The 13,800-nt window shown below is 40.9% G+C and overlaps 1 protein-coding gene across 3 annotated transcripts in view; it reads left to right on the top strand.

Annotated features, from left to right (window-relative positions):
• The window catches only part of FRMD5 (FERM domain containing 5), a 42,176-nt gene extending 33,383 nt beyond the window's left edge, over positions 1–8,793 (top strand). For all 3 annotated transcript variants that reach the window (XM_075207512.1, XM_075207511.1, XM_075207510.1), the window contains exons 13-14: positions 1,736–1,842; positions 3,208–8,793. In XM_075207512.1, coding sequence (XP_075063613.1) covers positions 1,736–1,842; positions 3,208–3,755 — 655 coding nt within the window. In that variant the 3' untranslated portion in view covers positions 3,756–8,793. The remainder of the gene's footprint in view (positions 1–1,735; positions 1,843–3,207) is intronic.
• The last annotated feature ends 5,007 nt before the right edge of the window (positions 8,794–13,800 follow it).

Raw genomic sequence — 13,800 nt, 5'->3', positions numbered from 1 at the left:
CCTATAACAGGAAAAACACGCAGTGTGGACCTAGTCGAATGGAGGCTCATTCATACACTTTATCAATGAACCTCATTGCTACAATGAAGTGGCGGCTAGACCCCAAGTGGAAACGTCGTCAATCAGGATAAGGCCGCGTTCTGCAATAGTTAGTTACTGACAGGTCTCCTGTTCTGTCATTCACATCAGGGATCTGCGAGGAGAGTCATACATATGTTTTTTATTCTACCCTTGTTTTTCCTAAGGGAGTGAGCCCCTCCACTCTCACTGTTCTCGGCCCATTACTGTTCTCACTGTACTTCTTCTCTTTGGCAACTAATTCACTCATGTGTCCTCCAGGACCACCTCTATGCTGACGACATTCAAATCTACCCCTCATCATCTGATTTCTTCCTGTATCTCATTAGACCGTCTGCACATGTATTGTCCAAACACTACCTAAAGCTCAACATGTCCAAAACAGAGCTTATCGTCTTTCTTCCTCCTCAAATCTTCTTCACTGACAACATCACCACAAGTTCCTCAGTTTCCAAATCCCGCTGCTTTGGTGTCACACTTGACTCCGCCGTTTGCATTATTCCTCACATCCAGTCCTCTCCGCCAGTCCTGTCACCTACACTTTTGAAATATTGTCAGAATATGCCCTTTTCTTACCCAAGATGCCACCAAGACTCTTACCAATTCAGTTCTGTGGTCTTTTGTTACATATTTATTCATATAATAATGTTTTAAAATGGCTGAAATTTTATTTTCCATATTTTGTTTTTATTAAAGAAAACCTGTTCCGTTTATAGTGGAATAAAAATGTTATTTTTCTCTTCTTTGTAACATGAATGAAAATATTTTATTTCTGATATATACTGTAACGGCCTTAAGATGGTGTTTAAAACTGATTTTAAACTTCAAAAACAATACATCTTTTGTGTATTTAGCTTATTGTGTGAATGTGAACCCTAATTATATCTCCAGCTGTTCCTCTGTGTACCCTATATAGTGAGCTAATACTACATGTATGTGCTCCCTAAATCTCCATAGTCATACAGTATGTACCCTAGTCTGCTCCTTATGCATATCCCATTGATAAATACCTTTGTGTTTTGACTTGAACAGACATATAGAAGATAGGAGCACTCATATTGTAACTGAATAATAAACCACAGCAGGAGAGTCTCCACTTCTACACAATGGGCCTGATGTATTAAGGAAAGTTAAGTAAAAAATTAAGCAAGTAGTCTCCTGGACAAAACCATGTTACAATGCAAGGGGTGCAAATGAGTGTTCTGTTTTGCACATGAGTTAAATACTGTCTGTTTTTTCATGTAACACACAAATATCAACTTTAAATTTCAGTGTACAAATAAGCTATCAACTATTTGTGTGCTACATGAAAAAACAGTCAGTATTTAACTCATGAGCAAAATAGAAAACTAATTTGCACCCCTTGCATTGTAACATGGTTTTGTGCAGGAGTAAATTTTTCATTCAACTTTCCTTAATGAATCAGGCCCAATGTGATCAGTGTAGAGAATTGCCGGCTCCCACACAAAACAGGTTCATTACGAATATCAGATTCTGTGCATGCATAAAAAGCATTACCAACATATTGTTAGACATTAGAATGTGGTGTGCAGAACTATTTTATTTCCACTATAATGTTTTAACCATCATTTTGATTTGTGTGGACCATTCTTGGCATTTGAGGGAGTCACTTATTGACCATGTGTTTGTGTCACAGGGCAGGGATGGTACCAAGTCGCAGTTGTCCCTCAATTAGTCATGGACTGCGGCTGAGCAGTGTTCCCCGGACACGCAGGAGAGCTGTACACATATCTATCATGGAAGGTACGTATGGTTCTCTCGTGTTTCATCCTTTCTCTTACCCGGTACCAGCTTTGTCTCTGTAATCCTTTCACAATTACCTGCCCTTGTGTCTATAATGGTCTTCCACATATCTCCGTATGGTTACAAATTCCTGCCATGTCTGTAGGTTTGTGTGTACTCAAGGGGGGGTTTCACTTCTGGGGACGGTTTGTTGCCTTACATCAATGCAATGACCCACAGTGGCTGCTTGAATTCTTGTTAAAATAGTAATAGACACAATTATAAAGTTTACAATAGTCACATAAGCTTTGATTACTATTCTTAGAAGCATCTATCATATATACCTAATTCCTTCCATTTACATAAATGTAATAGGATGATTACATGTATGATATAGATGCACTACTCGCTGTACACGTATCACAGGGTGAGAATGCCTGCTCTAGTCTAATGTGTTTATAATGGGATACTGTGCAGGATTCTTGTATGAATGGTGAAGGGTTAGCCCACTTAGAGAGCTTCTTCATAAGAGGTTGAAGTGTGTAGTGGGCAGTGTACATTTGTTTGGGAACTGTGAGTGTCTGCAAGGAGGTGTGTGCTAGATTGCTAGTTTTTATGTGGGAGTGGTAAGTGACAGCTGGGCACAGATTCGGCTCTATCTGCCTGAGCTCAGTAGTAAATATATAAGTTCCCAAAATAGCTGCTGGGAGTCAGAAGCTTCACCTTGTATGTCAGAGCAGAGGGAGTGAGATGGTAGAGAGACAGAGGCTTGGGTTGAGGAGAGAAAGAGAGAGGCAAAAAGAGGGAGGTAGAAGAAAGAGTGTATAGAAAGTGCATAAGCAGAGAGAGGCGGCAGGTTATTAGGTAACTGTAAGGACACGTTCGGTGTGAGAAAGGCATAAAGGAAGGTGGTGTATAGAGGAACAACTGGATGTGCTGAGTGCTTTACATTGGAAGTGACACTAGGAGTACAACAAGATACTGGAATATTGTTCTTCCTTCATCATGGTGAAGTGTCTGATCCGTATCAGGACCAAGGTGAATGTACACCTGCGTATGATCAATCACTGTTATCGCGATGTGAAGATCCGTGTGCTCAGCCTTGGGCCCCGTCTCTTAGGGAGAGCCCTGGGAGCATTGCCCCTGTTTCCAGCTCTACTTGGAGGGGTCCCTGCACCAACTCCACAAACTGCAAGCATTAGAGAAATTGGATTAAGAGGTGAATATCAAAATGTGCAGCATGGCTGTATATAGAAACTATAGGGTCTTATATATGCATGATTGTGTGTGTACTAGTGTACAGGTTCATATTGCTTATTTCTATTATTGTCTAGTTTTTTTTCATTTGCTCTCTATACGGTCTGTTAAGTGTCCCTGTTTGTGCAGGTCTGGAATCTCTTCGTGACAGTGCCCACTCTACTCCAGTTCACTCCTCTGACCACATTGATGCTTTATCCCCTCGAGGCTCCCGGGAGACAGTGATCAGTGATGAGGCATACACTCCTTGTTGCAGCATTCTCCCAACCCCTGTGTGTGAGTCCAACCTGGAGTTATCCATCGGGCAGCAGGTAAATGGGACTACATGCACTACCCAGGATGAGGAGGGTGACCTGGCTGCTCCCAGCATTCCTGACATGGAGATCCCTCCACCAGCACTACCTGGGCCAGAGGGAGCTGGTCAGAAGGAACCTGAACCAGAACAGGCCAATAAGTTTCTACAAAGCGTTCTCCGGCTGCTGGCAGTCACACTATGCCTGCTGTTGGCATTGCTTCTGCTGCTGGTCATATTGGCAGAGTCTGACCTGGAGTTAGCATTTCTGAGGGACATCCGGCTCACCCCGGAATTTCAGCAGTTTCATTATCAGTACTTCTGTCCTCTGCGGCGATGGGTGTCCTGCAAACTGCACCCTTTTATCCGCCTCATTGACTCCTGATCTAATAGAGGTAGTGCACACTGGCTCTCTGTGACTGTGAGGAGTGATGTCTTCCAGTGTCCTCCCCTTCTCACCCCTGTCTTGTCTCACAGTCCCTTCTTGGTTCAAAGGTTATCAGAATAATCCTTTACTTCGAGCTCTCCAGGTGTGAATGGGTGGATGAACGTGAGAGAGAGGTGAAGGCTGCCCTGATACACTGCATGGGAGTCAGATCTACTTTGCAACCACTTTCTAATGTCACACTCATCTGTGCCAAGTCTGGGACCCACAGGATTGTGTTTATTCAGCTCCAGATATCAAGCAGCCTGTTTCTACTTCATTCATAAGCCAGGTTCTCACATACTATCATTGCACTGTGTCATATTAGATCGATCCCTATGGGTTACTGCACCTTTGTCCTTTATATCCTGCAGGTGCGTTTGGTTTCCACCGCTGTACATGGAGAGATTTCGTTGTTCTAGTGGTTCCCAAATCCAGTCCTCAACTCCCCACTAATAAAACCACCTGCATTCGAGCATGGATATCCTTAAAACCTGGACTGTTTGGAGGGGGCTTGAGGACCGCAGTTGGGAAACACTGCTCTGAACCGGTCAATAGACCTAAATTGCAAACAAACAAAAACAGTGCAATTATGTTATATTTTTCACAATATATTTTAAAATATGTATATTTTATTGTTATCGCCCCTTTAAGTAAGGCCTTGAATGTGTTATAAACCAACCAATCCGACATTAGCTTTCATTACTGTGCACTAGATTGATGAAAGGTAATTTCTCACTGGCTGATTTTATAACAAATAAATAGTGGAATGTGTGTAAGATGCCACAGTCTGTAACATTACATCTCGCTAGACGTGTTTGTGAGCTTCCTGTGCTCCCAGCCATTGAAAATAACATTTTCTATTTGAAGGGATAATGTTTTAATCTGGTTACAAACCTGTACATCCCAGATGGAGCAATAGTACAATCACTGCATCGTATTATATATTATATACTATCCAGTCATTGTAAGCTTCCATATGCAAACTGTGCGTGCGGTTCTTGAATGGAAGACTGAACATTTATATCAAGATCAAGTTTGTGATCTTTCATTTCCCAGGAGCTGGCTGGAAGTACATGATTATAATACATAAATAGGCTGCTTTGCTAATCTGCTGTTCATTTAAAGGGGAAGTATTGTTAAACTTTAATACATTATGTAAATGAAGTATAATTGTCTTGTAGCACAGAGCCTGCCAGCAGAGCATCACATAGCTGTCTATGGCGAGTGCTGTTTCTGCCAGCAAAATGCTTTCCATAGATAGCAGAACACAGACTAAAGACTGACTATTAGAGAAAGCCGAGCTCTGTTTATATTACAATCAAATTTTTACTATTATACTGAAATCAGCTATGCTCCTTCAAACAGCACGGTAAATAAAGTGATACTTCCCCTTGAGAACATAAGTGTTTTGAAAGCAGGAGTGGAGCTGAAGCAGCAAATTATTGGTGCGATCATATGACTGGATTGTACAGTGCATCACCTCAATTCCGCAGTGATTCAAAGACATAAGGGGTGTTCCATAGAATGTGATGTAAGCGGAGAGTATATATTTCAAAAAATGGACCCCATAGTCTAAAAAAAATACCACCATGTTTATCGCTAGTTTAGCACCATGGTGGTAAGTTGAAGTGGTTGTATTTTGTAAAGGATATGGAACTAATTTACCTTTATGTTAAAGACTATAGTCAACTTTCTGCTTACTCCACTTTTATAGGATACCCTTCTATAGTTCCCAACAGGCTGCTTAAAGTTCATCATTGTCTGTGATTAGAATAAGTAGTAAGGGTCCTGATGTCTGTGTATTAGGAGGAGGAGAGAGGTCTGTTTCTGATGTCTCTGTATTAGGAACAGGTGGTGGGTCTGTGATCATGATGTCTGTGTATTAGGTGGCGGTGAGATGTCTGTGCCTTGATATCGGTGTAGTAGGAGATGAGAACTCTGTGTCATGATGCCTTTGTATTAGAAGGAGATGAGAGGTTTGTGTTCTAAGTTCTGTGTATTAGGAGGAGGTGAGAGGTCAGTGTCCTGATATCAGTATGTTTGAAGGAGGCAAGAAGTTTGTGTCTTGATGTCTGTGTATTTAGAGTAATAGAAAGGGCTGTGCCCTGATACCTGTGTATTAGGAGGAGGAGAGAGGTTGATGTCTGTATTAGGAAGAGGAGAGTTGTCTGTGTATTAGAAGGAGGTGAGCGGTCAGTGTCCTGATGTCTGTATATTAGGAGAAAGTGAGAACTGTGTACTGATGTCTGTGTATTAGGAGGAGGACAGAGGTTTATGTCCTAATGTCTGTGTATCAGGAGGAGGTGAGTGGTTTGTGTATAAGGAAGAGATGAGGTCAGTGTCCTGATGTCTGTGTATTAGGAGAAGGTGAGAAGTTTGTGTATTAGGAGGAAGTGAGAGGTTTGTATTCTAATGTCTTTGTATAAGGAAGAGATGAGAAGTCAGTGTCCTGATGTCTGTGTATTAGGAGAAGGTGAGAAGTTTGTGTATTAGGAGGAAGTGAGAGGTTTGTATTCTAATGTCTTTGTGTAAGGAACAGATGAGAAGTCAGTGTCCTGATGTCTGTGTGTTAGAAGGATGCAAGAGATTTGTGTCCTGATGCCCTTGTATTAGGAGGAGGCAAGAGGTCTGTGTTTCAGGAGGAGTCAAAAAGTCTGTGTCCTGATGTCTGTGTTTTAGGAGGAGGAGAGAAGTCTCCGTCCTACTGTTTGCATCCATATCTTTATAAGCGAGTTCCAGGGGTATGGTGTCACATGTGCCTTAGTATGTGAGACATACATGCTTACATTTAGGAGGCAGACTGGGTGAAGTGTATTTGGTGGCTGAACAGATCAGTGACAGACAGCCCTTATGTACATGTTTCTTTTTTATATCTGTGGTAAACAGCTGTGCATGATCGCTATTATGGAACCGATGCCTCTATTAGAGGAGGGAGTATGTGCCAGATGGGTTTTTTTCTTCACCATAAAACGCATTTCTGTCACTGCCAATAGTGTTCGCATTTAAGTCTTTGATCCCTTTGCATTAGAAACATAAATTGTCCTTGTGTTTTGTATTAGACAAGCTGAGAGATTCCTATCTCTCTGTATTAGAAAGAGGTGATCAATACATGTCTAGTTAAATGGTGGGGTGAGAAGTTGATGCCCCTGATGCGTTTTCTGAAAGTATAGCAGATTATATGGCTCCTATAGGAAAGCCATTATTTATAGATGCTTATGAACCAATTTAGTGTCTGATTAGGAGGTGTAGCTCCCTGGGGCCTGTATGTTATGGAACGAGTGATCTGTCCTTTGTCCTCCCCCCTTCTTGCTGTTGTTATTTTGTGCTCTGTAGCTAAAGGCCTCTATCATCTTCAATGGACCTTCTACCCATTCCTCGCATATGTGGGGATCTCTCTTTGCCTCCAAACTTATTACCTTACTTTTGTATCGCAGAGACTGTTTTAAGGTTATATTTTAAGAAAATAGTATTATTTTGTTATCAAAATTACCTTTAGTTTTTTTAATTGCTTTTTAGAGTTTTTTTGTTGGTGTGTAAAAAAAAATAAAAAAATTAGAAATGTAGTGAGTTATAGTCACAGAGCAACATTATGGCAAAAAGGAGAGAAAAAAGCTATTATTCAGGGCAATCCACAAATTTAAGATTCCCATAATGCACAAGGGCAAGTTGAGACTCCCAGCATTAAGTGGAATCCACCGAGGTGGTTTGTCAATGTGACATGACAGCAGGAGACTACCTGTTAACAAGGCACAAGCCCTGTACAGGAGGTGATGAGGTGTACAACAGTCTGACAGCAGACTGCCTAATAAGGCTGTAATCACAATATAAAATCTAGCATGACCATTACAGAGCCACACACAAGCTTCACATCGCTGGGCTGACTGTGTTAAGGCTGTTTGCTGCATTTTTGTGAACAGGCCTGGGTGATGCTGAAGTAGCATATTCTGGTGCACTTGGAAAGAAGCAATGCACAGTGACATCACAAGCCATTTCCCCTGACAGCTGTTCAGGGCTTGCTGTAAGGACACCTGCTAGCCAAACCAGTTTGGGAAAACTGGACTATGCAAAACAAGTCAGAACTGCAAGCAAAGAGCTGTTTCCAATTTAAAGATGCGTTTGCACATTACTGGTACATTAAAAATAGATCAGATTAGAGAAGGGCAGTGCTGGACCGTGCTTAGAATAAGCTTTTTTTTTTTTTTTGCATCATTTTTGGAATTATGCCTCTGCAAGAGGACACAATGCATTGACTTAACAACCAGCATTTTTTTTTTCTTGAAAGAAGCCTTTAAATGACTTTGGAAATAAAGCCACACAGATGAAAGTAGCCATTTATATTCCCTCCATTCTGTTACAAGTGCATGTCTGTCCTCTTCCTTTTCCTTCTTGCATAGCTGGTCTCTATGCTCTGTCCAATGATGAACCTGACTGTAATCCAGTTCCATTGTCACTCTGTTGGCAATACTGCACTGGTAACATCTGAAGGGTACCTTAGCAGACAGACTGAGAAACAGGCAGGGCTCAGATTCCAGGGCTAGTTATGTAGTAAGCTTAAATTCATATTCATGGTGTGTTAAGAAAAAGAAAATCTTCTATGCAGTTTTCTCTCTAGAACATGATCTAGAAATATTTAATTCATTCTGGTGCTGAGTTGCTTTGTGACTGTATCAAGCATTAGAACAAAAAGCTGCCTTAAAGGGCACATCCCATTGCTGTTTTTTGGCATAGAAAAGTCATGTATTCTCCCCAGATTTCCCTGTTTCCTGCACATATATTGCGCTCACGCATGAGCCAATAGACCGCATGATGTATTTGCTGAGGAAACGTACTGCAACTGTGAATCTTATAGGTCTCATACAGAGGCAATAATGACGTCCTTGTGCCAATTCCGAGTCATGTTTTCCACTGCGCCAGCCATGGGTTATGGAGAAGTGACTTGCATAATAGTCCTTACCTTGGACAATATTTTGAAACAAGAATAAAAGTCCTATCATGATCTGCTTGGGCTCAGTGTGGCTTATTTGTGCATGAAGTGGTTACTCTCTAGATGGGGACGGGGAAAGATTAAAGGAATTAATCAAAGCAATCGGGCAAATCTTTGTAAAGACAAATAAAACAGTAGAATCTGGATAATGTTGTCTTGATATATTTGGTGCAAACAATTTGCCCAGATTTACCTTGATATATTAATGTATATTATGCATACCATTAAATACCTTTCTTCTAAACTGTCAGTCCGGGTCAGAAATGCAGATCGCCGGGCCCCCTCTCTTCCAGAGCAGGATCTTCTGAGCTTTCACGGTCCTGCACAGGCCCAGAAGAGGTCTCCACTCTCCTCTGTTGAGAGACGAATGGGGGCAGCATAATATCCCCCCTCACCTCTGGGCCGAGCAGTGGCTGCACTCCCTGTGGGTTCTGTATTCCATTTATCAGAAGTGGATAGATAGATGGGAAATAGATAAAACAAAAAGATGAGTGGACAGTGAAAGAGAAATACATGTCCCTGAAAAATTGTGTTGGACTAAGTTTACTGATAGTACAAGCCTACAAGAAAGGGTTTGAATGGTAAGAATAAATCTACATTTCTTACACAAACACATGTCTGGACAATCATGTAGCTATCTTAAAAATTTGCTAAATAAAGCTATATATGCAGAACCCATGAAGCAGAAGTAATACCCACTAGTAGTGTGCTCTTCACTGAAAAGCAAACTGACAGAGTGAGAAAACTTAATTGTATCAATTAACTTTCAAGTCCTATATCTAAACATAGCAGTAGACTCCAGTTCATGATAGGAAGCAGTATTGTGTATACAGTACGTATGTGCCCAGTAGATATCTGAAGCTTCCAAGAAAAAGTGCAGAGAAAGAATCTTCCAAGACCCACTTGATTCAAGTCAGAGACCAGTCCTGGAAGCCAAGATATAACTCTTAAGAATTATCTCCTTAATTATAGATGCACCTCCATGGCGATCTACCAGAAAGCTCCTAGATTTGGCTGAGCAAATGGCTAGTAAAAAAAAAAGAGTCTTTCAAGTAAGCTGCTTGAACTCATCAAAGGTCATGGGTTGAAAGGAAGACAGGGGAAGTCACAGCACCAGATTAATGTTCGAGTGAGTAGCAGGCTCCCTCTAGAATAAACAGAATTTCTGAAAAGCCTAGAAAAGGGCTTAACATTAAGGTCCTGAATGTTCAAAGAATGTAAATGCCGTATTTTGCATAAAATTGTTCTGCGCATGCCCAGAACCAGTGTATACGTCAGTGAACGCAGTAACATCCAATTCATCTTTAAACACAAAGGACCCTTACTACAGCCTATGATTTCATGGGGTGGAACGGGCAGGGGAATAAGCGTATCTGGAATATTCACCTTCTCTTCTTTGGCTGCTGCTGTGATCTCTTCTTCCCTGGACTATCCCAACAATTCATTGAACTTTTTTCAGCCTGGCTCTCAGATACCTTATCTTCTGACATCCCCACCATCATCTTGGGTTCATCCCCATTTAATTTATCACATTCTTCTTGTTTTTCCAAACTACTCTCTCTAATCTCTGCTCTTAGCCTCTCCCTAAACCCTGAATATTATAATTATCATGATTGACACTCTCAACATTCATGGTTTTTTTTTGGGCTCGGTTATTAAACGGGTGTGGTTTAATTGAATTGGAGACATGTCCAAGTATCTTTCAGTTTTTTTAACTGGGAATGTGGTCAAGTATCAGTTTGGTATCGAAGGTACTAGATGTCAAATATGTCCTGGAATAAAAAGAAGCAGGTACTTGGGGCTTAAACCTATAATCCAAATTGATCGCTACATACAAGATGAATGACGAAGGCTCCAACCACGTGAATTACAGGATCGTATCCTTACTTTAATGCAGAATAAACTGAGTAGTGCACTTTTATGGACATCTGACATTTCCACTTTAATAATCCACTTTTTAATCATATGAAAAAAAACCTTAAAATATAAAAGGCAGCTGGGAACTGCTGAAACCCTGGGTAGAGATGTCACTGCCATTTGTTGGATCAGCACAAATTAATTGAGAGACTAGAACTTTGGTATCTACAAGGCTGGTGAGTGAAAATAATGTGTGAAATAGAGTGCAGTAGTAATGATTTAAAAAAAACATGTAATGATCATATAGTGTTTATGAAATTACTGTAGCTTAATATAATAAAAGCACTTAAACACATGCATATATTACTAAATAGTATTGTATATGATAATCTGTCACCTGTAGGGGGAGCACTCACAAAATAAATGAATGGCATTAGTGCAGAGCAATGCAATGATTCTAATGGCAGATTACTTTCACTTTTTTTATTGCACATACTTTTTTATTATTTTTTTGTTAGTACTCATGCAGTTTGCCTTAAAAAAAACTACAGATAAAACAAATATAAGACAGAAATCAGACTTAATAGGACAAATTGTACTCTAGCATTTGCCACCATATTGGCATTTGCACAAAAGGGTGCAATTTCGCGAAATGACCCTTATTGCTCCTTCTGTGTACTGTATTGCTGCTCTATCAGTGCAAGTGGTCTCTGTCTTGCATGAACAATATTCAATGTACAGATTATGTAGGATAGATTTTATTGCAAATGTAAATTGAAACGTGGATAATAATGGAATCTGAGTAACCCAGGTTTCAGAAGGCAAAACATGTGTATCCTTCACTTTATGAGGCGGGCTAGATAGATTCTTCTCTCATGGTTAGTTCAAGGAAATTCATCACTTGACAGTCACTCATGTGAGCAAAGTGCCAGTTTTGTTGACAGTAAGCTCAGATAGTAATCATTTCTCATAACTATCATAACTGTCCTTCACTTAGGAAGAATGCTCAGATAAGTACATCTTTATCCCAGAACAGACAAGGCCATGAAGATAATGTTTTTTTCCATAGGGCTTGAGCTTCCTTTCAGATCGTCAGTAATAGTACTAAAGCTACCAGGAGCAGGCTGGGGAGGGGGGCATGTGGCCCCCGGGCCAGTCCCATAACCGGCTACCTTGGGCTGGGTCACTGGGCCACTTGCATTTTTGTTCCTAATAGGCTGCTGAGTTGCGTCTTGCCCCCCAGGCTAAACTTTGGCAGCCTTCCCCTGACAGCTACTGTGCTGTCAGGAAACACTGTGGACTTCCCACTATTGAAGAGACTGGAACTACATATTTTACCAATAAGGCCCAACACAAAGGTAAGGTAGGGGTAAGACAATATTATTGGCTGAACCTTGTGTTTGTAAGGTGTCAGCAGTGGTGGATATGGATGTCAGTCTACACACGTTTGTTTACATTTAACCAAGTTGTTTGTTTATTTGAAAACTTGCAATGGTAATAGTAATGCAGGTACTTGCAGTGCTCATGGCTGCAGCAGCATTCAGGTAATACAACAGTCTTATGCAAGTTATGTATACTGAGCAGTATCCTTATACACATACATGCGGTTGTAAGCTTCTGGTACAGTGCACCTCCATGCAGTAATGTTTATGGGACAGGCTCCGTTTATATAATGGCCTCAGGTCACTTGTACTACATGTGCCTCCACGCAGCTAATAATGCTGCGTCTTCTCTTCACACTGAAAATGGAAGAAGCGACACTTCTGGTTCGCACATGCACAGTAGCGTCATGTGGACGGCCTCGTCACTGTCACACTTCCTGTCCCACTAGACCACCGGGGATACAGGAGAGGGAGCATAGTGATTCTTACCAACCAATTTAAGCTTCAAGCCTTTTTTTATTAACTGTAAAGTCTTCCCCATGGGCTCCCCAATTAAAGGGACAGTTAAGAAGCTCACTCCTTATGTTAATTTTCACTGTGCAACACTCTGTCCCTACGTTACAAGCCCTCTACTCCATATTAGCTCATTAGTCTAGAGCACTGACATAGAGGAAGTGTGAGTCAATAGAAAAGCAGAATAGTGCTCATTTTGTGGTTAGCAATGCATGTTAATTGCCTGCAACGTACCAAGTCTCTCCTGAATGAATCAAAGGGGAGGATATTTGGTTGGTTGGTCCACTTTAATATTAAAATGAAAAAAACTAACAAAAGTTACTACCATGTGAATGTGACTGGGGCACGTGTCAAGATGTTAGCAGGCCCTGTTTTACACAAAATTGAGCAATGGGCAGAAATCATGGTGGGGCAATCCAATATGCTGAATGCTAAGTCAGAAACCAAACACAGCTTCACATACCTCATTGGCATTCATATGAACACACTAATTACAAGCTACATACTGTATATGCAGACCATCATATAAGCCACAGTTTAGACCCCATCATATAAGCCACAATTTACACAGACCATTCTTTTACTATATATTGTTTTTAACTACTACTCTGCAGTTGGACTCTGCAGTTGGTCAGGTTGCTCATAGCCGCACTAAATAAGTTCACGTTTCCCTCACTCAGGGCTAGATTTACTAAAGTGGGGACGTTGCCAATCAGATTCTAGCTTTCATTTATTTAGTACTATCTACAAAATAACAGCTAGAATCTGATTGGTTGCTATAGGCAACATCCCCACTTTTTCAAACCCGCAGCTTAGTAAATCTAGCCCATAGTGTCTCAGCTGTGCTTTATGTTTTCTAAACCGGAAGTGACTGTATTACCCTGCGCAGTACTATCCTTGTTCACCAACGCTGTAGTAAACAGCTTACTCCAGAGGCACTTAAAGTATGAACAGATCTCAAGAACTATGTCTGAACTCTAAGAGCCAGCTTTAAAAAGAAGTTTGGCTTATGCACCATGTTGGATACCTGATACACAAAGCTAAACCATATTTGATACCTAATATAATGTGCTGTCAGGTTTATAAGCAGAGCGATATCTGGTGCTATGTCCTATATGCAGAGCCATATCTGGTGCCATGTATAATATGCTGAGCCACATCTGTTGTGGAGTCTAATAATGAAGAGCTATATCTGGTGCCAACAATATACCAGAAGTGAAACCAGCACTAGAATATACATCTAGGCTAAAAGCTAATTAACTATGTA

The sequence above is a fragment of the Mixophyes fleayi genome, chromosome 4 (genome assembly GCF_038048845.1).
Source record: "Mixophyes fleayi isolate aMixFle1 chromosome 4, aMixFle1.hap1, whole genome shotgun sequence".
NCBI classification, from domain to species: domain Eukaryota; kingdom Metazoa; phylum Chordata; class Amphibia; order Anura; family Limnodynastidae; genus Mixophyes; species Mixophyes fleayi.
The sequence above is the reverse complement of the archived record's forward strand: the minus strand, read 5'-3'. Positions and strand labels throughout refer to the sequence as shown.